The sequence below is a fragment of the Erythrolamprus reginae genome, chromosome 2 (assembly GCF_031021105.1).
Source record: "Erythrolamprus reginae isolate rEryReg1 chromosome 2, rEryReg1.hap1, whole genome shotgun sequence".
In the NCBI taxonomy this organism is placed as follows: domain Eukaryota; kingdom Metazoa; phylum Chordata; class Lepidosauria; order Squamata; family Dipsadidae; genus Erythrolamprus; species Erythrolamprus reginae.
Window position 1 is genome coordinate 240,713,303 of NC_091951.1, and position 26,725 is coordinate 240,740,027.

Genomic DNA, 26,725 nt, shown 5'->3' on the forward strand with positions numbered 1-26,725 from the left:
CAGTGGAAAACAGGAAAAAATGCTCTCATTATTTATGTTTTCGGTAATTAGACAGGGTAGATTACAGACACATGTTGTAACAGAAAGGTAAATTTATAATTGTACTTATAACTGGTGTAAAGAAGTAGTAATACAGTTCTCTGTATCTTTTTTGTTTTCTATTTTTCTTTTCTTTTATTTCCTTTCCTGCACTTTTAGCTTTCTATTTGATTTCTTTCTTTTTTTCTTTTTTAAATCTTTATTACTTTTATTACATTTTTATTATTAAAAAGGAGGAATTTTCTAAAGACATACTCAGAAAATGAAGAAAACTGTCAAGAGAGGCTATGGAATTCCATCAATTGAAGATTAGATAAAAAACATTTGGAGCATACTGGGTTTATTAAATGTCAATATCAGTTCCTTTCAGGACTGCAAAGGCAATCAGATAATGCATTTATTGTAAGCAAATAAAATGGGGCATCACTGTTTATTTTGTTCTATTACATGACCTGAAACCACAATATACAAATATAATGCTGAACAGTCATACTTGCTATGCATTCATTATATATTTAGGTTAGCTGTATCTCAACAATAGCGTATATCCTTCTATGCAAAACATCCCAATTTCAATTCTTGGCATCTCATGATATTGCTGGCATCTCATAGTAGAGCTGAAAACCTAAAATTGCAGAGAGCTGTTTCCATCGCACAGTATTTTATTTTTACATAGATACACATTCTGACTTTTTCTGTGTGCACCCATCTATCCACCCTCCAAACCCACAATTAGACCTACCATAAGACTTTTTAACACACCACATATCACATATGCCTAACATCCCTTGTAAATATATAGGAATGCATAGCAAGTATAACTGTTCAGCGTTATATTTGTATATTTTGGTTTCAGGTCATGTAACAGAACAAAATAAACAGTGATGTATGCTGGAATATAAATTATGAGAGGTGTGCAGACACTTGTTATAACAAATTTTGAGATATTCTTTACAGTTTAAATAGATTTCAGGCATTAAAAGCAGACCAGGTCAACCCGAGGAATCTCTATATATCTGTAGCTGTTATAACTAGGTGGTAAAACAGATATTGCTGTTTAAAATGAGACCAGGGACATCCTATAATGCGAGAAACTCACTGACAAGCGGCAACACTGGGCTATTTGGATAGATATGTGGAGAGACAGACTACATTTGCAGTGCAGTAACTAGAAAAGACATCTGCAGTTCAGTCGTCAGACAAGCTCTCCCCCGTTCTTTCCCTAACCTATGCTTTTGCCCAAGTCAGTATTCTGGGCATGTCTCCCAGTTACTAATGTCATATGCAGTCTTACAGTTGGCACCGTACTTTGTGGATGGCTAATTCTGCTGCATCTCTTTATCATTCCAGATGAAGAGAGTAGGTAGAGTCTGGCTGGAAAAATGGAAGTCCCGAAAGGAGGTAATGATGCAGCAAACAAGCTCCTTATGAGCAAGTCCTGTGGGCTCAACAAAGCAATGGGTCAATTCATTTTTTGTACTTTTACGAAAAGTACTGCAAGTCAAGTACATCTATTTACTGTACTCCAGGACGACTCCTTGCTGTATGTAAATTATATGCTCATCATGGAGCGGCAATTAAAATAGAATGAAACGTAGAAGACTGACGGCAGAAAAAGACCTCATGGTCCATCTAGTCTGCCCTTATACTATTTCCTGTATTTTATCTTACAATGGATATATGTTTATCCCAGGCATGTTTAAATTCGGTTACTGTGGATTTACCAACCACGTCTGCTGGAAGTTTGTTCCAAGAATCTACTACTCTTTCAGTGAAATAATATTTTCTCACATTGCTTTTGATCTTTCCCCCAACTAACTTCAGATTGTGTCCCCTTGTTCTTGTGTTCACTTTCCTATTAAAAACATTTCCCTCCTGAACCTTATTTAACCCTTTAACATATTTAAATGTTTCGATCATGTCCCCCCTTTTCCTTCCGTCCTCCAGACCAGTGTTTTTCAACCAGTGTGCCGCGGCACACTAGTGTGCCACGAGACATGGTCAGGTGTGCCGCGAAGCTCAGAGAGAGAAAGAAAGGAAGAGACAGAGAAAGAAAGAGAGAAAGAAAGCAAGAGAGAGAGAGAGAGAAAGAAAGAAAGCAAGAGAGAAAGAGAACGGGAGAGAAAGAAAGCAAGAGAGAAAGAGAACAAGAAAAAGAAAGCAAGAGACAGAAAGAAAGCAAGAGAGAGAGAGAGAAAGAGAGGGAGGGAAGGAGAGAGAGAGAAAGACATAGAGGGAGGTAGGGAGGGAGAGAGAAAGAGAGAAAAAAGAGAGGAAGGAAGAGAAAGAAAGAGGGATGGAGAGAGAGAGAAAGAAAGAGGAAGGGAGAGAAAGAGGGAGGAAGAGAGAGAGAGATTTTTTTTGTCCAAACTTTTTATCGCCCCGCCCCCCCCCACTCAATGTGCCCCAGGGTTTCGTAAATGTAAAAAATGTGCCGCGGCTCAAAAAAGGTTGAAAGTCACTGCTCCAGACTATACAGATTGAGTTCATTAAGTCTTTCCTGATACGTTTTATGCTTAAGGCCTTCCACCATTCTTGTAGCCCGCCTTTGGACCCGTTCAATTTTGTCAATATATTTTTGTAGGTGAGGTCTCCAGAACTGAACACAGTATTCCAAATGTGGTCTCACCAACGTTCTATATAAGGGGATCACAATCTCCCTCTTCCTGCTTGTTATACCTCTAGCTATGCAACCAAGCATCCTACTTGCTTTTCCTACTGCCCGACCACACTGTTCACCCATTTTGAGACCTACATAACAATAATTAGCTCAAATTTAGGAAAGAGGTATAGCTCACACTATATACAGTCATCTTATTTACCGAACCTAATATGCAGAAGGTATCATCAGAAATATTAAGTCAGAAGGGACAGACACTGGAATTAAAGTTACTGGAAGAAATATTAATGATCTCAATTATGATGATAGCATCACCTTGGTGGATGTAAATAAGGAAAACTCAGGTAGTCCCATGCAGACAGTAAAAGATAAAACTGCAAGAGGCACTTTGATACTTTATATTTTTTTAAAAACCAAAATGTTTATACCAACTGCTAGTACCAATCAAAAAAGTAGTGGAAGTAGTAACAGATTATTTTTCTGAACTAAAAAATCCACATGGCAAATACTAAAACAAGCATATAATAAGACACATGAGGCATTCCACGATAGATAAAGTAGACAGCTTCCTAGGAGTATTAATTATAAAACTGAAGCTTAAATATTTTAAACACACAATGCAGAAGCAGGAGTCTATAGAGAAGATCCCGATGCCTGGAAAAATCCAAAGCAGTATCAAATGAGTTTGGCACAAAATGCTGGATAATATTATTGGTATCGCAAGCATGAACTTAAAGGAACTCAAAAGAACAGTTATTGACATACAAGTGACTGAACAACTGAAGAACAACAACAAATGCAACTGACAGATCTGTATGGGGAAAAAAATTGGGTTCAATGAAGCATTGAACTTGAACTTTGGGTTTCAATGAAACAAGAATAGTGTATCGTCCAGTAACAGGAATTACATCAGAATAATCTCTTAGATGTGCTTGACTTATATTTATTCTTTTCCTCCCAACCAAACATCCGTTGCCTCTTTGCTCTCTGGAATGCAGCATCTCTCTCCTGGGAATCCAGGCTACATTCCATCACAGATAAGAAATCTGAAACTATGGTGTTGAAGCCTAGGAATATATTTCCTCCCTTTTTTTTATTTGAAGAATTCTTCAAAAAGAAAAACATGGGGGTTTTGGTTGCTAATTTTAACTGGTAATAACCAAAAACCTTTTCCTCCTCATATTTTTCTACCTGGAGAATTTTCATCTTCTCAGTTTGTGTATATAGCAATAGCACTTAGACATATATACCATTTCACAGTTCTTTATAGCAGTGTTTCCCAACCTTGGGCACTTGAACATATTTGGACTTCAACTCCCAGAATTCCCCAGCCAGCGAATGCTGGCTGGGGAATTCTGGGAGTTGAAGTCCAGATACCTTCAAGTGGCCAAGGTTGGGAAACACTGCTTTATAGCACTCTCTAAGCAGTTTACAGAATCAGCATATTGCCCCCAACAATTTGTGTTATTATTTTACCCACCTTGGAAGGATGGAAGGCTGAGTCCACCTTGAGCCTGGTGAGATTTGAACTGCCAAATTGCTGGCAGCCGTCTGGCAGCAAAAATATCCTGCAGTACTGCCCTCTAGCCACTGTGTCCCCGAGGCTCATTATGTTCTAAGACAGGGGTGTCAAACTTATGGCCCCCAGCCAGATGCATCACATGCTGGTCCTGCCCCCTGCCTAGTTTAGCAAAGGGAGAAAATGTCCCAATATATCATGTAACGCTGCCGTGATGAGGCAAGTGTTACACCCCTGTTCTAAGAGAAATATTTTTATGTGCAGAATAAATCATTTAATTGTTATATAAGGATATTTATTTCTCCTAGTAGTTTCTTTAAATATGCTGATGTTTCATATTAATACAAAAGAGGGTTGTGGAATGAGGACAAAGTACGTATTTATTTAAAGATGCGAATATCTCAGGCATCTCAATCAATCCAGCTCCTTCTCTGAAAAAATAATTGCTTGCAAAAAGCAGGAATCATTTCAAGAAATCAAAGAAGTACTTTGATTTATCTACCATTTGAAATCCTTAATACCACTGAATTAGTGGTGAAATCCAAATTTCTTCACTACCTGTTCTGTGGGCGTGGCTTGGTGGGCATGTGTGGCTTGGTGGGAGGGGCGGGGGAAGGGTAGTGCAAAATCTCCATTCACATCCCACTCCTGGGGCCAGAGGTGATATTTTCCAGTTCTCCAAACTACTCAAAATTTCCGCTAACACTTCTCCAGAACCTGCTGGATCTCACCCCAGCACTGAAGGTAGTAGTATAAGTACTAGTTCAGATGAGAATACGTTTTATAGAACATATTGGGGTGGCATGCAAAGGAGATGAACTCACTTAAGAATATTTTATATCAGTATCTTAGATTTGTTTAATATAATCCTTTGCACGAGTTATATTCTCATGTTTTACTACTCAATTTTAGCATATTATACTGCATTTTAACTTATTATTTATTCAAATTCCCTCTATTTTAGCCAATTTTATTGTATTTTAACCAGTCACAGTTTTATGACGACCGATGTGGTCCTTTTCCTCGCTTTGATATATTCGATTGACTAATCAAATAAAGTTGATATTGATATTGATAGTAGTATAAGTATTGGAAATCAAACAGAACAAAGGTCTTTTGGAAGAATTTTGATGAAACCATTAATTTTGCATTAAAAACGTAGATCATTTATTTTAAAAAAACAACACATCATCTTTAACTCTTTAAACTGTAGTTTAACATTTAACTCCATGATTAATTGCACTGAAGGGCATGATTAAATCTATTTATGCATTCAACGTCAGGCAAAGGCAGTAATTTTTCACTTTGAAAATTGATAGTCAGCATGTGAAAACTCATCTTGCTTGTTTTTTAAACCAACCAGTAAATAAATTGCTATCTTCTCTGATCTTCAGACATTGTAATCTTGACATTTATGTATCTTTTTCCCCCTAGACAAGGAGTTTTTATTTTTTCCAATATAAAGAAATGTTAGGGGGAAAGTATGTAAAATAGCTCAGCAGAACATCTTTTAAGAAAATTTATCAGGATGGAACTCAATTTGCTGAAATGGGAGAAGCCAGAAAAATAAAAATCAAGTTTGAAAATGGCTTAGATCTGGCTGAGAGCTAGAGAAAACATTTAAAAAAAAACCAAAACCAAAACCAAACCAAATGAGGCATCTTCATGAGAGGGAGACAGGTAATCAGCAACTCAGGATATTATTAAAATGCTCCATTTTAAGTCCCACACATTTCTCCATCCACAACCAAAAAAGGCGGTATGCAGTCTGCCCCATGTTCCCATTTAATGGCTTTTGTTGTTTAAAATATATATATAAAATACGAAGAAAAATTTAAAAAATATTTTGATTTTATGTTTGATGTAGAGCATTTATTTCATGTATGGCTCCATACATAAATTCATCAAACGTGAAGGCTAAACCAGGATATGATTTTAGCTGCTTCAGAATATGATGATGTCAAGTTATTAGTTAGGCTTCTTTTGGTATTTTTTTTCATTAAGCCACATAATCATCAATATATATAGCATAATATTTTATCAAGTATTAACATATATTACTAACCAATAAACAATGAACATTGTTTCCAGACACAATTCAAAGTGTTGGTGATGACCTATAAAGCTGTACATGGCACCGGACCAGAATACCTCCGGGACTGTCTTCTGCCACACGAATCCCAGCGGCTGATAAGGTCCCACAGAGTTGGCCTTCTCCAGGTCCGGTCAACCAGATAATGTCATCTGGTGGGACCTAGGGGAAGAGCCTTCTCTGTGGTGGCCTTGGCCCTCTGGAATCAGCTCCCTCCAGAGATTCGCACTGCCACCACCCTCCTCGCTTTTCGCAAGAGCCTCAAGACCCATCTATATTGCCAGGAATGGGGCAGTTTGATCATGCTCCCCCTTTCTGACCATTAAATGTTATGTGTGGATGTGATTGAGTTATTGACTGCTTTTAATGTAATGGGACTTTAGCTTCTAGTTTTTAATTATTAGATTTGTACACATATTGTTTTTGTACTGTGTTCTGTGAGCCGCCCCAAGTCTTTGAAGAGAGTCAGCATACAAATCTAATAAATGAATAATAATAATAATAATAACAACAACAACAAACATCCTAATCTTGCACCTTTCATAACCTAGCTGTCCATCTGTTTTCCCATATTACCTCATATCATTCCCCTCTCTCTACCTCCCTCTCATATTAGTTAAGCTTTTGATATAGTTGGGAGTGATGGAAAGAGAAAGAGGAAAGAAGTTGATTAACTTTGCAGGTCAAACAACAATTTAATAAAAGCTGATGTCTCTTGTGGTCAATAGCACAATACATAGAGTACTAATAGAACTAGAATGATGAATTAATGTCAGATGCAGCTCTGGAGCTTATTGTTTTATTTTTTGTACATAAAATGTACATAAATAAGCAAAGCGATTGTTCCTTAATCATCAACAATGGATGATTAAAATTTTGCATGCTTCAAGTTGTTAGGAATATCACTTTGCTTATTTATGTACATTTTATGGCTGAAAAAAATAAAACAATCAGGTCCGGAGCTGAATCTTTACTGAAATAAATTCATTAATGTAAGATTCCTAGGAGAAAAATAATCCTAATGCTTCCCTAGAAATTAATCGGACCATGAATATCTGTTCCTAATCACAATGGTACCAAAATCATGAAATCTGTAACCTATAACCTCTCATAGAAGAATGTACAGGACTGAATTTGCACAAATACATTTTGGTTTGACCCTCAAACTTCAAATTTGATGCCTATGAATTTTTCGCTAAGACTGAAAGTACTTTGCATTGAATTAATGCTGTCTAAGGTCTAAGATTAAGGTCTGTTTGAAAACACTGGTTCTATGAGAAGCCCCGGTTTCTTGAAAGTTAATTTAAAAAATAAACCTCTCTATGGGGTTGATAAATTATTTATAAGGTTCCTAAGAAGTATCTATGAGAGGTGGAGCTGAGAAAATTGGCTCAATTTTCTTTTCAAATTAGAGACTATTTTCATCAATTCATTCTAAATTGCTGCAGAGTTATTTATCATGTTCGTGTAAATTGTTGTATACACTTTAGGGGACAACATTGGAAAAATGTGTTCCTTGGGCAAAGCAAATGTTACCGATTCTAATTTAAGACACAGTCCTATGTTCTACTGAGGGCTCTTCTCTACATTGCTAATGAGACTTTACATCTTGAATATCCTGTCTGCCCATAAGACAGTCAGTAGAAGTAAAGCTAATTTAAGGAGCTGTGAGGGCAGAGTGGTTAAAGTGCAGTGCTGCAGGCTACTTCTGCTGACTGCCAGCTGATTGCAATTTGGCAATTCGAATCTCACCAGGCTCAAGGTTGACTCATCCTTCCATCCTTCCTAGGTTGGTAAAATGAGGACCCAGATTGTTGGGGGCAATATGTTGACTGTGTAAACTACTTAGAGAGGGCTGTAAAGCACTGTGAAGCAGTGCATGAGTCTAAGTGCTATTGCTATTTCAAACGCTAAGATGTTAGCACCCACCCCACTCCTAGATGAATGAAATATTCTAGGAAATATTAAAAAGGCATATTAAAATATCTCCCTGGGTGAGAAAAGGAAAAACATGCTCTTGAAAAGCAGCCCCCACCTTTGTTAATAGTCCCAGAAAGACTAGTGCCAAGACAAAAGACAGGGCCATCTAATCTACAAAATAGCTTTAGCTCCAGGGTGATAAAATTAACCCTCACACAATTGCCAAACCAGAACAAAGCCATTAAGCCATAATGAGCCGAGGTGGCGCAGTAGGTAGAGTGCAGTACTGCAGGCCACTGAAGCTGACTGTAGATCTGTAGGCCAGCGATTCAAATCTCATCACTGGCTCAAGGTTGACTCAGCCTTCCATCCTTCCGAGGTGGGTAAAATGAGGACCTGGATTATGGGGGCAATGTCTCAGATTGGTCTAACACCTGGCAACTTCAAATATCAACCAACAAATGCTCTACCCTCCACATCGGCAAAAAGAATCCGAACCACATATATGAACTGAATAAACAAATTCTCGCAGCCAACCCACACTCAGTAAAGGACCTTGGAATACTAATATCAAATGACCTAAGTGCTAAAGCCCACTGCAACAATATCGCCAAAAAGGGTTCCAGAGTTGTTAACCTGATCCTACGTAGCTTCTGCTCTGGCAATCTCGCACTACTGACTAGAGCCTACAAATCCTATGCCAGACCCATTCTCGAATACAGCTCATCTGTCTGGAACCCACATCACATCTCAGACATCAACACTCTCGAAAACGTCCAAAGGTATTTCACCAGAAGAGCCCTTTACTCCTCCACTCGAAACAGAATACCTTACAAAAATAGACTAACTATCCTGGATCTTGAAAGCTTAGAACTGCGGCGCCTAAAACACGATTTAAGTATTGCCCACAAGATCATATGCCGCAACGTCCTTCTGGTCAACGACTACTTCAGCTTCAACAGCAACAACACAAGAGCACGCAACAGATTCAAACTTAATATTAACCGCTCCAAACTTGACTGTAAAAAATATGACTTTAACAATCGAGTTGTCGAAGCGTGGAACTCATTGCCGGACTTAGTGGTGTCAGCCCCCAGCCGCCAACATTTCTCCCTTAGACTCTCCACGATTGACCTCTCCAGGTTCCTAAGAGGCCAGTAAGGGGCGTACATAAGTGCACTGATGTGCCTATCGTCCCCTGTCCAATTGTCTTTCCTTATCTCATATATCATATATTTTATCTCCTTCCCTTCTACTTCTCTTCTTTCTTACTTTCTATCTTTATATATATTACTTAATGTCTATTCTCTTTCATATGTATTGTATATTGGACAAAGAATAAATAAATAAAAATAAATAAATAAATAAAAAATATGCCGGCTCTGTTAAAAAGTGCTATTGCTAACATGTTGTAAGCCACCCTGAGTCAAAGGGCGGCACAAGAAAATTGAATGAATAAATAAATAAAATAAATAATAGGAATTGCCCAAAACCCCTTCATTACATCACCTAACAAGAGGTGAGTTCCTCCCGGTTCGGACCGGTTCACATGAACTGGTAGCAAGCCGCTGGTGACATCACAATCATGACACAGAACCAGTTCTGTAGGTGCTGCCTTATAGACGCCACCATCTTTTGGGTAGATTTTTTTTGGGGGGGAAGATTTTTGCTGGGTTTCGGGGGTTTTATGTATATGCGCAGAAGCTGAGTTTTCGGCACTGAGCATGCATGCATTGCCATCTTGTGTTTGGCTTTTTTGGAGGGTTTTTTTTTTTTTGGCACTGCACATATGGGTGTGCATGCAAAGCGCACAATGAGGCATAGCCACGTGGTACAGGAGGAAGTGAACTAGCAGCAAGGTAAGTTAGAGCCCACCCCTGCACCCAGCAAGATTGAACCAAGCCTGGGACTCAAGACAACTTACAAATTTACCTCTGCATGGCCCTGTAGGAATTTAGCACCCACTCCTCTCCTAGGAAAATAAAATATTCTAGGATATATTTAAAAGGCAGAATATTATGTTTTCCCTAAAGGAGAAACATGTTTCTAAAGACAAACTCAGAGCCTCAGCTCCCTGCCCTTCCTCTCAGCAGATATTTTGATGCCAACCTATCTATAAGACAAAGGCTGGGCCAATTTATCTACAACACAAAACACATGGCCCCTGGGACATGATACAATTAGCCCCCTACCCATTTAGCAATAGAATTCACCACATGGCACCTGGGGAGGTTACGTCACCCAGCAAGGTTCAACCAAGCTTGGTATTTAAGACACTTCAAAGTTACCCTACATGGTCCCATGGGAGTCTGACAACCAATCAGAATATATTTCTTTCACAGGAACAGGAACATCCAAGACAGGGCCCAAGAGACGGTATAAATCTCTCTCTCACACACACCCATGTTCTTTTTTTGCCTAGGACCTCAAACTATGTGGTCCTGTCCAGCATTAAACCATCTTTCCAAGCATGTCTCCATGTTTCCAATGTCTTTCTTCCCATTTCTAACTGAACCCAAATGGACATTTCTTCCAACAGCCCCATGGGAGTCTGACAACCAATCAGAATACATTTCTTACACAGGAAGCTCCAAGGCGGGACCCAAGAGAGGGTATAAATCTCTCTCTCTCTCTCTCTCTCTCTCTCTCTCTCACACACACACACACACACACACTTTACCTGTGCATTAGTAGAAGCCATGGAGATCTTCCCAAAGCAGAATTTATTTTAGATTACAGAAGAGCAGGCTATCAATTTCACTCAATTTCACTCAAGTCTCATTTTATCAATTTAAAATGTTTCAAAAAAAGTCATTTAATTTGTCTGTGCTTTCTCCTAATACAGTGGAACCCCGACATAAGAGCTGCTCTACTTAAGAGCAACTCGAGATAAGAGCTGGGAGGGGAGAGATATTTTTGTTCTACTTACAAGCCCAAATTCGAGATACAAGCGCCAAGGAGCTGTCTCCTGAAGCCAAACGCTAACTTCCGCGTTCGGCTTCAGGAGACAGCTGCGAAGCGGCGCGCATGTTTTAAAAGGTTGCAGCCGGCCTGGGGGGCTCGGGGGGGTGCTTGCAGCTTTCTTTCTTGCTCTTTTTCTTTCTCTCTTTTACCTTCCCTTCCTCTATTTCTTCTTTTCTTTCTCCTTCCCACCTTCTTCCCTCCCTCCCTCCCTTCACTCATTCCTCTCTTACTCTCCCCTTTCATAAGTTTTCTTGCTTCCTTCCTCTGTTCCTGTCCCTTCCCCCTTTCTTTCTTTCTTTCTTTCTTTCTTTCTTTCTTTCTTTCTCTTTTTCTTTCTCTCTTTTACCTTCCCTTCCTCTATTTCTTCTTTTCTTTCTCCTTCCCACCTTCTTCCCTCCCTCCCTCCCTTCACTCATTCCTCTCTTACTCTCCCCTTTCATAAGTTTCCTTGCTTCCTTCCTCTGTTCCTGTCCCTTCCCTCTTTCCTTCCTTCCTTCCCACCCTCCGTCCATTCATTCACCCATTCCTCTCTTGATCGCTTAAAGCCGGTCCCTGGTGCAAAAAGGGTTGGGGACCTCTGTCCTACAGGATTGGGTGGCAGAGAAGTTGAACATATGTAAATTTAAAAGTTTAAGAAAGTTTACAAGTTAAGTGAAAGAAACTTCATTATTCATTTATATGTACATGTACATTTCTTCATTAAAAACATGTCTTTCTGCATAATTTAGACTAACTTTGTGAGTTTTTTGAGGGCTGGAACCAATTAAAATTATTTACATTAATTCCTATGAGGAAAAGTCGTTCGAGATAAGAACTGCTCGACTTAAGAGCCCAGGTCCGGAACGAATTAAACTCGTATCTCGAGGTACCACTGTATGTATATTTTTGCACACATGTGCTGGTATTCAAAATTTTGCAAACAATTGTCCCATATTGTGCAGTGGTTTTTATGCATTCTTCATTTGCCAGGACTTTTTGGTGCATACTCTTTCCTATTATAGATATTTTTAAATTTTTAATCTTCATCTCAAAATTCTGAAAAACATTATCTTTGGCACACATTGGATTCAGTATTGCCTATGGAACACAGGCTTCTTATTTTGGTGACAGATAGAAGGACATATCTACCCTCAGAAGCTCCAAAGCACCTTTTTTTTCTTTGAATCTAAAGTATTACCGAGCCCTATTACCTACATTAAAATTATTATCTACTGTATATCTACATTTTAAATCTCAGCTATCTAGAAGAGGAATTTGACCTAATAATTTAGCCCTAATAAAATTATATTATCTACCTACAGCCCTATTACCTACATTAAAATTATTATCTATTGTATATCTATATTTTAAATCTCAGCTATCTAGAAGAGGAATTTGACAGACAATATCACATTATAGTAAATAATGTGAAATTTTTAACAAATTAAATTCCATCTGGTTTGAGAAAAACATAAATAAAGTTCCATATTTCTCTTTTCAGGAGCAGAAAATACTTAAATTACATTAGAAGTTTAAACTGGCTTACGAGGGACTACCAATACAATATACCGTATATGTATAAAATGCATTATTCTTAAGATTTCTTTAGAAATTATAATAGCATCAGTTTTCTCTGAGATCAAGGAATATATGTGATATTAAATACACCAACAGAATATGCTTTCCAGCTGCTTTGTATGCCCTGTCTTTGATATATATTCCAAATCTATTTTCAAAGGTTTTTATCTGCCTTGCAGAAACCACTAGGTAAAAATAATAATAATCCCATTCACAGTAAATAAAAGGTTTGCAGACCTTGTCACAGAGAGTAATCCAAACAAATCAAGGTTCAAAACACATTTTCTATTGAAACCTTGAGCTCTCTCTTAGTAATTTTTCAATCATTGAAAGAAAAGAAACATGTGTCTCTCTTTATGCGATGGAATTTAAAGTAAGTTTTTCCAATTTCTAGCTGGTGAAGAATTGGCTAAAGGGAGCTTGTCAGAGATCAAATCTGTATTCTTTATATATGAAACAGTCTGGTCTCACTTGAAATTGATCAGCAGATTGCTTCCCAAAATGTAGGTAATAGGGCTCAGCAATACTTTAGATTCAAAGGCAAAAAGGTGCTTTGGAGCTTCGGAGGGGAGATATGTCCTTCTATCTGTCACCAAATCACCTTTTCCCAAGCTCATCTTGGGAAAAGATGACATTACTGTAAAGAATCCCAGGAAAATGCTACATGTGTAGCTTCCCAAATTCTAAAGTAGCTTTTTGCTTTTGGTCCCGAATCCATCACACTTTAAGAAGGAACTATCTAAAAATGTTCCTAAAAACAGAATAAATCACAGTGGCCAAGGACACACTTTGCACGTAGACTGCTTCAGCTTTAATTCCTAGCATCTTTCATTAAAATGATCCAATTGGCAGAAAATAGGAAAGATTAGAAACATTGCTAAAAATATGTACTTGAACTTGAACATTGACTTGGGTTTTAACACCAAGCAACAACTTTTCATTAGACCATGTTCTGTCCAGCTCTCTGGTAGAATCCTCCCAAAAATTCACAGGTACAAATTTCAGACACACACACGTTTGAAAATTCAAAACAATGTTCTTTATAATGAAAATTCACTTAAACCAAGCCCTCTTTTGGTATAGCAAAGAGCACTTGTCTCCAAACGAACTGGTAATTTGTACAAGTCCCTTATCAGTTCTGTGATACTTAGCTTGCAGCTGTGAGGCAATTCACAGTCCTTCTTCTTTCACAAAGTGAAACACACTTTGCTCTGGTTTAGTTTCAAAGCAGGGAAAAATCAGCACACAAAAAGTCAAAGTCAGTAAAGCAGTCACGAAACACAACGATCAGATAATCCTCCACAATGGCCAAACCCACAGGCTGCTATTTATAGCAGCCTCACTAATTACCACAGCCCCACCCAACCACAGGTGGCCTCATTTTCTTTGATAATAATCTCTCAGTTGTTGTTGCCTATGCATCGCTCTCCACATGCGTGGCTGTATCATTAACTCTTGTTATGAATCCAAGGAGGAGCTAGATAATTGATCTCCTTCTGAGCTGTCTGCCACAGTCTCCTCCTCCCTGTCACTCATGTCTTCTTGGTCAGAGGAGCCTTCATCATCAGATTCCACTGGGGGCAAAACAGGCCTGCAGCATGTGGATGTCTCCCCCACATCCACAGTCCTTGGGGCAGGAGCTGGGCCAGAGCTAACTACAACAGACAGTGGCCTGAGTGGAAATGGACTAAGCCTTTCCTCCTTTTACTCCAATAGCATCCCCAAGCCCAAACTCTTTGTATGTTTCCCTTAGAAATGAATAGGCACCATTGCCTAAAAGAAAGTCAAAACTTTCAAGAACAATGGTCTACAAAATAAGGTCACCTCTCGGTCCTGGATAGTTTCCCAGGCTATACAATATTTCCTATAAATACATATGTATGGCCCAGAATTATAAGCATTTTTTGTTTATGTTAACAATAAAAAGGAGTCTCTGTGGATTTTTATTCATTTATTATTAGAGTTGAAAGGGACCTTGCAGGTCATCAAGTCCAACCCCCTGCTCAAGCAGGAAACCCTGCACCACCCCAACCAAATGGCAGTCCAATTTTCTTTTGAATGTGTAAAGTGATGGGGCATTCACAACCTCTGCTGGCAGGCTGTTCCATTGGTTGATCGCTCTCACTGTCATAAAGTTCTTTCTTATTTCCAGGTTGAATCTCTCCTTGGTCAGCTTCCATCCGTTGCTCCTGATCTGGCCCTCTGGTGCCCTGGAAATAGTGTGACCCCCTCCTCTCTGTGGCAGCCCCTCAAATATCTGTATAGTGCTATCATGTCTACTCCGGCACTGCTTTTTGCTAAACTAGCCATGCCCAGTTACTAATAACAATAGTAATAACAAAACCAAAAAAGTCTTTTGGTTTTGGAGTACTGTGTTCAGTTCTGGAGACCTCACCTACAAAAAGATATTGACAAAATTGAACGGGTCCAAAGACGGGCTACAAGAATGGTGGAAGGTCTTAAGCATAAAACGTATCAGGAAAGACTTAATGAACTCAATCTGTATAGTCTGGAGGACAGAAGGAAAAGGGGGGACATGATCAAAACATTTAAATATGTTAAAGGGTTAAATAAGGTTAAGGAGGGAAGTGTTTTTAATAGGAATGTGAACACAAGAACAAGGGGACACAATCTGAAGTTAGTTGGGGGAAAGATCAAAAGCAACGTGAGAAAATATTATTTTACTGAAAGAGTAGTAGATCCTTGGAACAAACTTCCAGCAGATGTGGTTGGTAAATCCACAGTAACTGAATTTAAACATGCCTGGGATAAACATATATCCATTGTAAGATAAAATACAGGAAATAGTATAAGGGCAGACTAGATGGACCATGAGGTCATTTTCTGCCGTCAGTCTTCTATGTTTCTATGTTTCTATGTCTGACTGTTACATTATTTCAGCATCAAGCAACCATCTGTAACATTAGTGAAAATACCTAATAGAACAGTGAACAGTGGACCAAAATAAGAATAGTTCTCATTTTATAATCCTTTCTCACTGCATATTTTTGCTAATAACATTGCTTATTAACTTCACATAGCCATCCCATTTACAGCTAATTGATCTAAACAATTGGAAAGGAAGCAATGCACACCACCTACTATTACAGCTTTGCAGAAACCTGTGGGAACAGCATCTGATGAATCATTTATGAAGAACACATGCCTCATAATTTATTTCAATATACAAGACGCTTCTGCCCAAAATTGTAAAAAGGTTCATAATTAATCAACAAATTACTTGTGAAACATCAGGGATATCTGTTCATTTCAGAGTCACATTCAGCATTCCAAAGCAATAAAGCCATGTGTTAACATTCTGGGAAACGCCTAATATAAGTCCCTTTGGTCCTCAGTTACAATTTAACAGAAGTCTAGTTGAGAGATAAAATTCAGGCAGATAGTCATTTACAATGGAAATAAGGTAATCAGATCAATTACTTTCAAAAAGGGGATTGGGAGCTGACGAGTGTCCATCAAGATCAGGGGTCACCAAACTTTTGGACCTCAGGGTCCACTAAATTCATAATTTTAAATCCCACGGACCACTACTATGTTCTGCCTAATGACCAGCTGCGTGGTCGTGGTTAGGTGGTCATGTGAATGGGTGGCTGTGGCCAACTCGATGTCATTCACATCAAGGGGTGCCTCGCTAGCCTGTACTCGCCCTTCCCCTCCCAGCCACGTCTCACCTGCCCCAACAGGAAGCAGTTGTTGAAACTAAGCAGCCACCACAAGAAATAGTTGGCCAAACCGCTGGCTCAGTTCAGAATAGATCTGACCGAGAAGGAGGCTTAGCAAAAGCACCTCACTGAGGACTATGAGCACAGGTTTCCCAAGCAGAGGAAACACCTGGAGTGCATGGCACCTGGAGGCTCAGTGGGCTGAGATGGTCAATCAGTTCCAGGCCATGATGCAGTCCCACTGGAACAAGGCCCTCCAGCTCTTCGCCATCAGTGGCACTTCCCTCCAGTCTTCCCCCAAAGCCCCGCATCAGGAGGCTGAAGCAGACCCCAAGTCGGAATTTCTCCCCTCCTGACCCACACAAAAAGACCCCGAACAGGGAGACTCTCTGCAGCAACACAAACATTCATTGCACATATCAGGCCCAGGGATCGTAGTTTGAGGACCCCTGATTTAGTGCAGGGGTAGGCAAAGTTGGCTCTTCTATGACATGTGGACTTCAACTCCCAGAATTTCTGAGCTAGCATGATTGGCTAAGGGATTCTGGGAGTTGAAGTCCATAAGTCATAGAAGAGCCAACTTTGCCTACCCCTGATTTAGTGCAATATAAAAAATACAAATAATTTTTCTGCAGACCAAATTTTTCTTGTGGACCACCGGTGGTCCACAGACCACCAGTTCATGACCGTTGATCTACAGTAAACCTAATATGCATAGCAGTTAAAAGGATGCACTGCTTTCGTTTTTGCTCTTTACACCCTTCAGGACTGGGTGTTTCTCTTTCAAATGCGGTGGCCAGGAATTATATGTACCAACTCATGTGAGTATCAGTTCTGCAATCCACATTGTTGGATTCCTAGAATATCTGATTTTTCATACTATTGACAAAACACTGTGGTATCCAACAAGGAAGGCACAATGACTCTCTTAAATATGATTAGCTTGTGTCTTGTAGTTAGACAATTTGCCACAATTCTTTGCAGCAGTGAGACAGATTTATACTAATTTAAAGTTATCTTTGAAAGCACTTCATAGCTTGGGACCAAGTTATCTGCGGGACCACCTCTTGCTGGTTATATCCACCTGACGTGCTAGAGCAGGGAGGCAAGGAATGTTGCAGGTTCCGTCCCCTAGGGAGGTACATTTGGTAGGACCCAGAAGAACAGCCTTTTCCATGGTGGCTCCCTTTCTATAAAACAGCATCCCAGTAGAAATTAGACTGGCCCCCACTTTGACACTCTTCTGTAAGACATAGAAGACTCAGTTCAGCCAAAGAGCTTGGGGATGGAGCCCAACAAGTGGCTCATTTGACTGTGTGCTGTCACCAGCAGGAGGGGGTTATTGGTTTTTAAAATTATTTTTATATTGGGCATTTATAAGTTCATAAAGATGCACACTTGGGATTCAAGTCCAAATAAAACGATGTTCTACCCAAGCTGTTTTTATATTACAAAATCACATATACATATCAACGTTTCTTGATATGTCATCATATGTTCCTGATTCATTGGAAATGTGCAGAGTTTAGACTAGTATGTGGGGTATACTTAACTAGCTACGCTCTCCACCTCTGGATGTGTGTTTTCTAACATGCTAACTAACAATGGACTTTTCACCTCCACACCTTTGCCTGAACATTCATGAGCACAGAATAAGTTAAATGCCAAATTGTCTTTCCTTATTCCTTGCAAAATTCTTCAGCACATTATAAAGCTATCATCTGCCAGACAGATTAACATTTCCTATAGCTGGTGTTTGTGGTTAGCCTCCTTAGCTTCTTCTGATAAGTGTCAAAGTAAATGCTAGCCAGCGGTGGATTCTTCCCAGTTTGGACCAGTTCAGATGAACCAGTAGCAACCCGCTAATTATGTCACTGTTCTTCCCCTTGAAAGAGAATCCTCCCTCCACCCACCCCCCCCCCCCCGGGTTTGTACTTATCTTTATTCCTTTGGAAGCTCAACTGATCAGCTCCTCGGCTGTGTTTTGGGCTGAATTTAAGATACTGAGCATGCGCCAAAGCAAAATTGCATGGGTGGATACATGTGCACCCCAAGTGCACACACACAAAACTTACACTTCCATCATGATGTGAAACAGTGGGAAGGTAAGTAGAACCCACCCCTGGCGCTAGCTAACTACTGATTCCAACAATGGCTATATCAAGCAAAAGCATAGACAAAATGATTAAGGTGGAGTTGCTCTGGTTGAAGCTAATTCACGGCTCGCTTGCAAAAGCTCCTTAATCAAGTTGCTAATAAGTTAATAGGCCAGCCCCTTAGGCTCTCAACTCCACCCACACTTGTCATTAAATCAACAAATTGAAGCTTAACTAAATCCCTCAAAATCTACTGTAATCATTTTGCCCCTACCTGCAAAAGTAAGCACACTGTAAAAAGGGAGCATTGTAAAAAAGGTCTTGAAAGCTTAGAACTATGACGCCTAAAACACGATCTAAGTATTGCCCACAAAATCATATGCTGCAACATCCTGCCTGTCAATGACTACTTCAGCTTCAACCGCAACAACACAAGAGCACGCAACAAATTCAAACTTAATATTAATCACTCCAAGCGTGACTGTAAAAAATATGACTTTAGCAATCGAGTTGTCGAAGCGTGGAACTCATTACCGGACTCAGTAGTGTCAACTCCTAACCCCCAACATTTCTCCCTTAGACTATCCACAATTGACCTCTCCAGGTTCCTAAGAGGTCAGTAAGGGGCGTAGGTAAGTGCACCAGCGTGCCTTCCGTCCCCTGTCCAATTGTCTCTCCTTATCTCATATATCATATATCTTTTCTTCCTTTCATATATCTTCTCCTCTACTTTTATATCTTTTCTTTATATATAATACCTCATGTCTATCCTCTTCAATATGTATTGTGTATTGGACTAACTAACTAACTAACTAACTAACTAACTAACTAACTAAATAAATAAATAAATAAATAAATAAATAAATAAAATAATGCGGGTCAAGAAAGGTCTTTTAAGCTCTGAGATCAGTAGATGCTTCCTTATTCTTGATCCATTTTAGAGGTGTGCAGACCTCTATTAGGGGCGTGCAAAATATTGATTCAAACTCTACTAAAATGCAGGATACCACATTTCGAGCATGAAACAGATGTTTTAAGTTTAAAAAAAGAAAAGATGATCCAAACATGAGCTCTTTCCAAATACTTGAGCTTTGAACTGAAACATTTTAGATATTGTGACCCTCCATATACTTTTTTGACAAGAAGCAGAATTGCCACAAACTCACTAATATTCCATGCTTTCAATTGTGACGGGGGAATTGGTAAAATCATCCAACAAAATTATTCAGGTGTAGTATCTTATAGACAGCTTTTTAGTGGAAGCACCAACACACAAGCAAATATTGAAGCTTCTTTCCAAGCATGCTCATAAATTCCATTACAAGAATAAAACAGGAAAAGACATTTCCTCTTCTAAGCTTGTTTTCACATTGGACTGCAATTTCCATCACCCCAGGTTGTGTTAGCATGGGTGAGAGCAGGGGTGGGCAGCAAGCAGGATGGGGTGGAACGCAGTTCCACCAGCAGAAATGAAGATGTGTGCGCAGCTCCAGCTGATCGGCAGCTGTCACTTCCTGGATTACTGGTCTCAGCTCGTCTCTCCTTTTTTCCCTGCTGCTGTGTCTGCACTCCTTGCTTTTTTCCTCTTTCCTCCTTCCTGGACTCAGACAAGCTTCCCTTTCTCCTGCCCAGCTCCCCTCCAGCCTCACATGGCCCCCTCCCAGCTGAGGTGCAAGCAGAAGGCATGGGTGGAAGCGGCGCTGGCAGCATTTATGCTTCTGGCAGTGAAAAGTGCAGCACTCGTTTGCCTAACTACCCAGCCTGAGGCGGGGAGGGGGTAACCCAGGAAGGAAAGCGCAGGAAATATAAATCAATTGTCACCCCAGCAAGCGACACTGATAAGGTTGTAAGTCAAGGACTTAACAGTTCACTTGAATGATGATGATCTTTCAAGCCACTCCCACCTGGTCACATAGCCGGCAAGCCACTCCTATACCCAGTCACATGACCATTAAGCCACACCCACAAAATAAGCCATACCCACAGTGTGGCAGTAAAAATTTTGGCTGCCCATTACTGGGTGAGAGTGATGTGTCTAATAAAACTGGAAGTAACATTTGTGCAATATCTGGAAGCAAGAAATTCATTGCCTCTGCTTAAAGCCTAAAAAAAAACCCTGAAAAAAAATTAATCTCATTAAACACAACTGGCATCACAGAAAATACAGAAAGGATCTTGAACCCATTTAGGTCTCAATAGGATTTCCATTTCCTTTTTCTACTACTAAGGAAAAAAAACATTATTTGGCGTTCTTTAAATTTACTACAGTGGTATCGATCAGTGATGGCTAACCTTTTTCGGTCAGAGGGCCCAAAGTGTGTGTGCGTGCCTGAACCCCCAAAATGCAATGCAATCACCCCTGTGCCTGCACTCTGCATGAGCCTCCTCCATACATGTGCACAACTCCCACACATGCACAACCCAAACACACACATAAACTGCTGCATGTACCACACCCCCACGCATGTGCACACAAACCCCCAGATGCCCCCAGATGCATGCACACACCCTACGCATGCTCCCCGCCCCCACATATGCACAGCAGAGACCCAAAGACCCGCTAGCCATTGGGAAGTATGCGCATTCGCACAATGGAGATGAACTGGGGTGATGGCTGGTGTGCCATCAGAAAGGACACTGCGTGCCACCTCTGGCACACGTGCCATAGGTTTGCCATCATGGGTATAGATGACACAAACTTGCTGTGGAATACTGTTAGCATATAGCATGGAAAAGGGGGATGGAATGTTGAGAGAGAGCTAATTTGCATACTGGCATGTGGTCAGTTTGGGCAGTTGGAAGATTAGAATTCTTGGGGATTCCTGTGCTGACTGTTGGTGAATCTGCATCATAGAGAGCAGATGTATAGAGAAATATAGTTATACTGTCAAGTTGTTTATTTGTCTAAATATGAAACGAGTTCAATGAGAAAAGAAGAAATAAAAGCATAAGATTTATATTGGAGTCATTGTATTGTACCCCTATACATTGAAGCATGGCTCTGCTATGAAGAGTTTCTGCTGTATGAAATGAAGAACATGACTTATAACCATAAATAACATAGAAATACAACAAATACCGATTCTTGCAAAAGGGCTATCTCAATGTGCTGAAACAGATTTATGCAGATGAACCAGTATTGAAATAATACCCTATTGCAATCTTATTATTAAATTACAAGTTATTTTAATGTTTCCTCAAGGTATGATAAAATAATGGAAAATAAAATAAATATACAGATAACAGGCCCTGCTGGAAGATAATCAATATAAGCTTCTGGAAATCTTGTCTCGCTAATTTAGATTTTTCTGAAAGTGTGATAAAAAATGCAGGCAGAGGAAATTGAACATAAATTGCAATTTATTGTTTCAGAAGATCATTGCCAAAATCCTTCACCGGAAATAAATAAGCAGATGCAACAGCATGGGATAAGAAGATATGCTCTTATGAACTGGTAGTTAGCTAAAGAACAGGAAATGAAAAATAGGAACAGGTGAACAATTTTACCCAGGAAAGACATGAAAATGTTGTCTTTCTGTATGGCGGGTTTTAATCTGTCTATAAATAATCAAGAATGACTAGTAAGCTGGGCACATTTGCTGGTAATACCAAATCTTTCAAGGTATTAAAATAAGAAGGGATTTGTACAAAAATGACAAATGCTTTTCTACTCAATGCTGGCCCAAAAAGGGCATCAAAGTTCACATATACTATATGGGATCTGAGGTGGCAGCAATTAATTAGAAAAAAAGGATCTTAGGGTCATTATGGACAGCTCAATGAAAATCCTTGAATGTGGCCGCTATAAAAAGATAAGTCCCATGGTACAATCATTAATAATAAAAATGGCAATTAAAACAACCAATATCTTATTGTAGAAATCAATAGTGCCACTTTGGTTGAAATACTATGTAGATTCTTGGACACCACGCTCCAGTGACTGCCCACAAGATCATATGCTGCAACGTCCTACCGGTCAATGACTACTTCAGCTTCAACCGCAATAACACAAGAGCACGCAACAGATTTAAACTTAATACCGGTACGAACCGCTCCAAACTTGACTGTAAAAAATATGATTTCAACAATCGAGTTATCGAAGCGTGGAACTCATTACCGGACTCAATTGTGTCAGCCCCTAACCCCCAACACTTCTCCCTTAGACTCTCCACGATTGACCTCTGCAGGTTCCTAAGAGGCCAGTAAGGGGCGTACATAAGTGCACTGGTGTGCCTTTCGTCCCCTGTCCAATTTGTCTTTCCTTTCTTTCACCTATCTTATATATTCTCTTCCTTTCATATATCCTCTCCTCTAAGTTCACTTTCACCCTCATTTATATTATCACATGTCTATTTTTCTTCCTATGTATTTGTATATTGGACAAACAAACAAACAAATAAATAAATAAATTGTACACTTTGGAAAGGCAGAAAAGCATGCAAGCAAAATTACGAGGAAGCTAAAAGAAATCCTGTGTGGAAAAAAACTACACTGTTTTTTTAGCTTCAGTCTTTAAGGCAGATAAAGGGAGGGCTGATAAAGATATAAAAATACATGCCCAGAATGGGAAATGTAACCAGGGAGTCCTTCGCCCTTTCTCATCATATTAGGACTCAACCACGAAAGAGAGATTCCAGATGGATAAAAGAAAGTAATTCTTTAAAGAAAAGACATGGTGCAATTTGCTACCATCAGATATGATAACAGCTTTCCTGTTTGGATGTTTTTAAAAGAAGCTCCAAATAAATTTATCAAAGATTGAGCTATCAATCACTATTATTTTGAATGCTATTTTGGATCTTTTTAAAGAATGGTTGCCATGCTTTAAAAATAAAATATGTTAAAATATGACTGTTCTATTAAATTCTTAGATTCTTAGTGTACGTGATTGGTTTAAAATGCGAGGTATTTTTCATTGTTTCAGGAATTGGGAGCTGGATTATAGTTAACTTACCACATCAATAATCTGCAGCAATGAAAGTTGGAGTTCTACTACAAGAGGTTGTGAGTCATTCACAACAGGCCGTTCCAATCTATTGTAATTTTTCAGTATTTCTCGATACAGCCGTCTTTGGTTTTCACCTTGCTGGGAAACTAGAGGAAGAAGAAGAAAAAGACTTGTTTTAGGCAACTGTTTTCTCTCTTTTAGATTCTCATTTCTCATTATATTAGAAATATGATTCTCTGAGTTGCTTTCTTTGGATGAAAGTTTCCAGCTCAATCATACACACGTAAGTCCTCGACTTACAACAGTTCATTTAGTGACGTTCAAAGTTACTATGGCATCGAAAAAAATGACTTATGACAATTTTTTCATACTTACAACCGTTAGAGCATCCCCACAGTCATGTGCTCAAAATTTAGATTTTTATTTTATTTATTTATTTATTAGATTTGTATGCCGCCCCTCTCCGCAGACTCGGGGCGGCTCACAACAATAATAAAACAATGTGCAATGTGACAAATCTAATGTTCAAAAGAAAACACATTAAAAACCCAACATTTAAAAACCATGCAACACAAGCATACCATACATAAAACTATATAAGCCTGGGGGAGATGTCTCAATTCCCCCATGCCTGGCGATATAGGTGGGTCTTAAGCAATTTTGAAAGACAAGGAGGGTGGGGGCAGTTCTAATCTCTGGGAGGAGTTGATTCCAGAGGGTCGGGGCCACCACAGAGAAGGCTCTTCCCCTGGGGCCCACCAAACGACATTGTTTAGTCGACGGGACCCGGAGAAGGCCAACTCTGTGGGACCTTATTGGCCGCTGGGATTCATGTGGCAGAAGACAGTCCCGGAGGTATTCTGGTCCGATGCCATGTAGGGCTTTATAGGTCATTACCAACACTTTGAATTGTGACCAGAAACTGATCTGCAGCCAATGCAAGCCACGGAGTGTTGGAGAGATTTGGGCGAACCTAGGTAGCCCCACAATAGCTCTCGCGGCCGCACTCTGCATGATCTGAAGTTTCTGAACACTCTTCAAAGGTAGCCCCATGTAGAGAGCATTACAGTAGTCGAATCTTGAGGTGATGAGGGCATGAGAGACTGTGAGCAATGACTCCCTGTCCAAATAAGGCCGCAACTGGTGCACCAGGCGACCTTGGCAAACGCCCTCCTCGCCACAGCAGAAAGATGATGTTCCAATGTCAGCTGTGGATCGAGGAGGATGCCCAAGTTGCAGACCCTCTCTGAGGGGGGCAATAATTTCCCCCCCCCCAGGGTAATGGACGGACAGATGGAATTGTCCTTGGGAGGCAAAACCCACAGCCACTCCATCTTGTCCGGGTTGAGTTTGAGATGCTTGGCAACTGACTCATATTCATGCCAGTTTCAGTGTCCCGGGGTCATGTGGTCAGCTTTTGCAACCTTCTGATCAGCAAAGTCAATGGGGAAGCCAAATTCATTAAACAGTTGCAACGATTCACTTAACAGCTGTGGCAAGAAAAGTCCTAAAATGAGGCAAACTCACTTAACAAAGTTTTCACTTAGCAACATAAAATGTTGGGCTCAATTGTGGTCATAACTCAAGGACTATCTGTATCGTGGTACAAAATGTTGGGCTCAGTTGTGGTCATAACTCAAGGACTATCTGTATCGTGGTACAAAATGCCTCTGATTCAAGGCAAGACTTGAAGCCTGACACTGTGGACACCAACTCATTGAGCTAAATGGAACAATATTCCCACTTGTCATCAAGTCAGATTTTTATGTTGCTAATTTCTTTTTCTTTTTAAAAATTTTTTTTATAAAGTTTATTTGACATACCAACATACAAACAACATACAAACAACGTTAAACATTAACCATTCCCTATATTCATGAAAATTAATCTTTTACAATTCTATTTACTATACATTATATTCCTTTACTGCTGGTTTCCCTTTTTTCCCCCCCAATCCAATTGTACAATTTCTCCCACGCTCTGTAGTAGTCCTTATTTTGTTGATTTTGTATTTCATATGTTAATTTACTTAATTTGGCGCAGTCTAACATTTTTTAAATCACCATCTCTTCATTTGGAGTCTTTTTTTGCTTCCATACTTGTGCGAATGCCAATCTTGCTGATGTAAGTATATGGTTTATTAAATAATAGTTTTCTTTATTGTGTTGGCCTCTAATTATTCCTAATAAATACATTTCTGGTTTCGTCTCTAATTTGTAATTCAATATTTCTTCCAGCCAGGTCTGAATTTGGGTCCAAAATTTTCTTGCTTCCGTACATAGCCACCAAATATGATAATGTGTTCCTACGTCTTTTTTGCACTTCCAGCATTTGTTATTTACATTCCCATTTATTTTAGCTAAACGTGCTGGAGCGTAGTGCCATTTCTTATACACCAACCTGTTCTCCTTAGGCAGGGTGGTAGGGTGGAAAATTAATAATCAATTAATGCTTACTCTTTAAAAACGATGTAAAGATTCCTGCCTTGATCCTTGAAAACTCTTCTCTATTTGTGATGATTCTAAATTAAAACTAAAAACGTTATAGGTCTTAAAATACGTTATGTTTTCCTAGAACTCCATTAGACTAAGCCACACAATGCATACTCAGTTATAGGAAAAACATATGTGATACGGTACCTTTTTTTGCTTCTGAACAAATAAATGTATGGTGGTATTTTATTGATGTCCAGTATAATTTAACAATTGCAAAGATTTAATGAGGCATTTTCTATAACTTTAACAAAAACTTTTCCCTGGGAATGAAAAAAAAAGGGCTAATGGTCTTCCGGTTACTGTAGTTTGCATCAATTTGGATTCCCTCGGTATGTCTTGGTATAACTCACAGAAGATGTCATTCATTCACTCTCAGGAGAGAAATAACTGCTTTCTACCTATCATTTTTAGCATAACAAATAGGATTTCTATCCATATGTTTGTATGCAGTTTTTTAAAAATTATGCAAATGTTTATGCAAGCAAATCTCCTGGGTTCCTAACAAATCACCCAAGCAGCTGTGAGTGCCGTGCATGGTTGGTTTATCTAATAAAGCTCTATGCTGTTTCCTTTGTATTTGCCCCAGGACAAAAATAAATGCAGAAGTAGTCATAACAAAAGTCAACGTAAAAGTAGCGAGGAAGCAACTGTAAAATCAGAAATGTAAAAATATAATGCACACCGACTCACATACACATACATAATAATAACACACTCAACATCACATATATTGGGACCACCCATACTTATGACTAGCTTCTGGCTACCCTCCCACCTATTGCCACCAGCTGC

At 39.4% G+C, this 26,725-nt stretch overlaps 1 protein-coding gene across 1 annotated transcript in view; it reads right to left on the minus strand.

Moving 5' to 3' along the window:
* Window positions 1–26,725, minus strand: part of LOC139162211 (neuronal acetylcholine receptor subunit alpha-7-like) — a 125,203-nt gene that overhangs the window by 69,639 nt on the left and 28,839 nt on the right. The window contains exon 2 of the mRNA XM_070742324.1: window positions 23,445–23,584. Within this exon, the coding sequence (XP_070598425.1) occupies window positions 23,445–23,584 (140 nt within the window). The remainder of the gene's footprint in view (window positions 1–23,444; window positions 23,585–26,725) is intronic.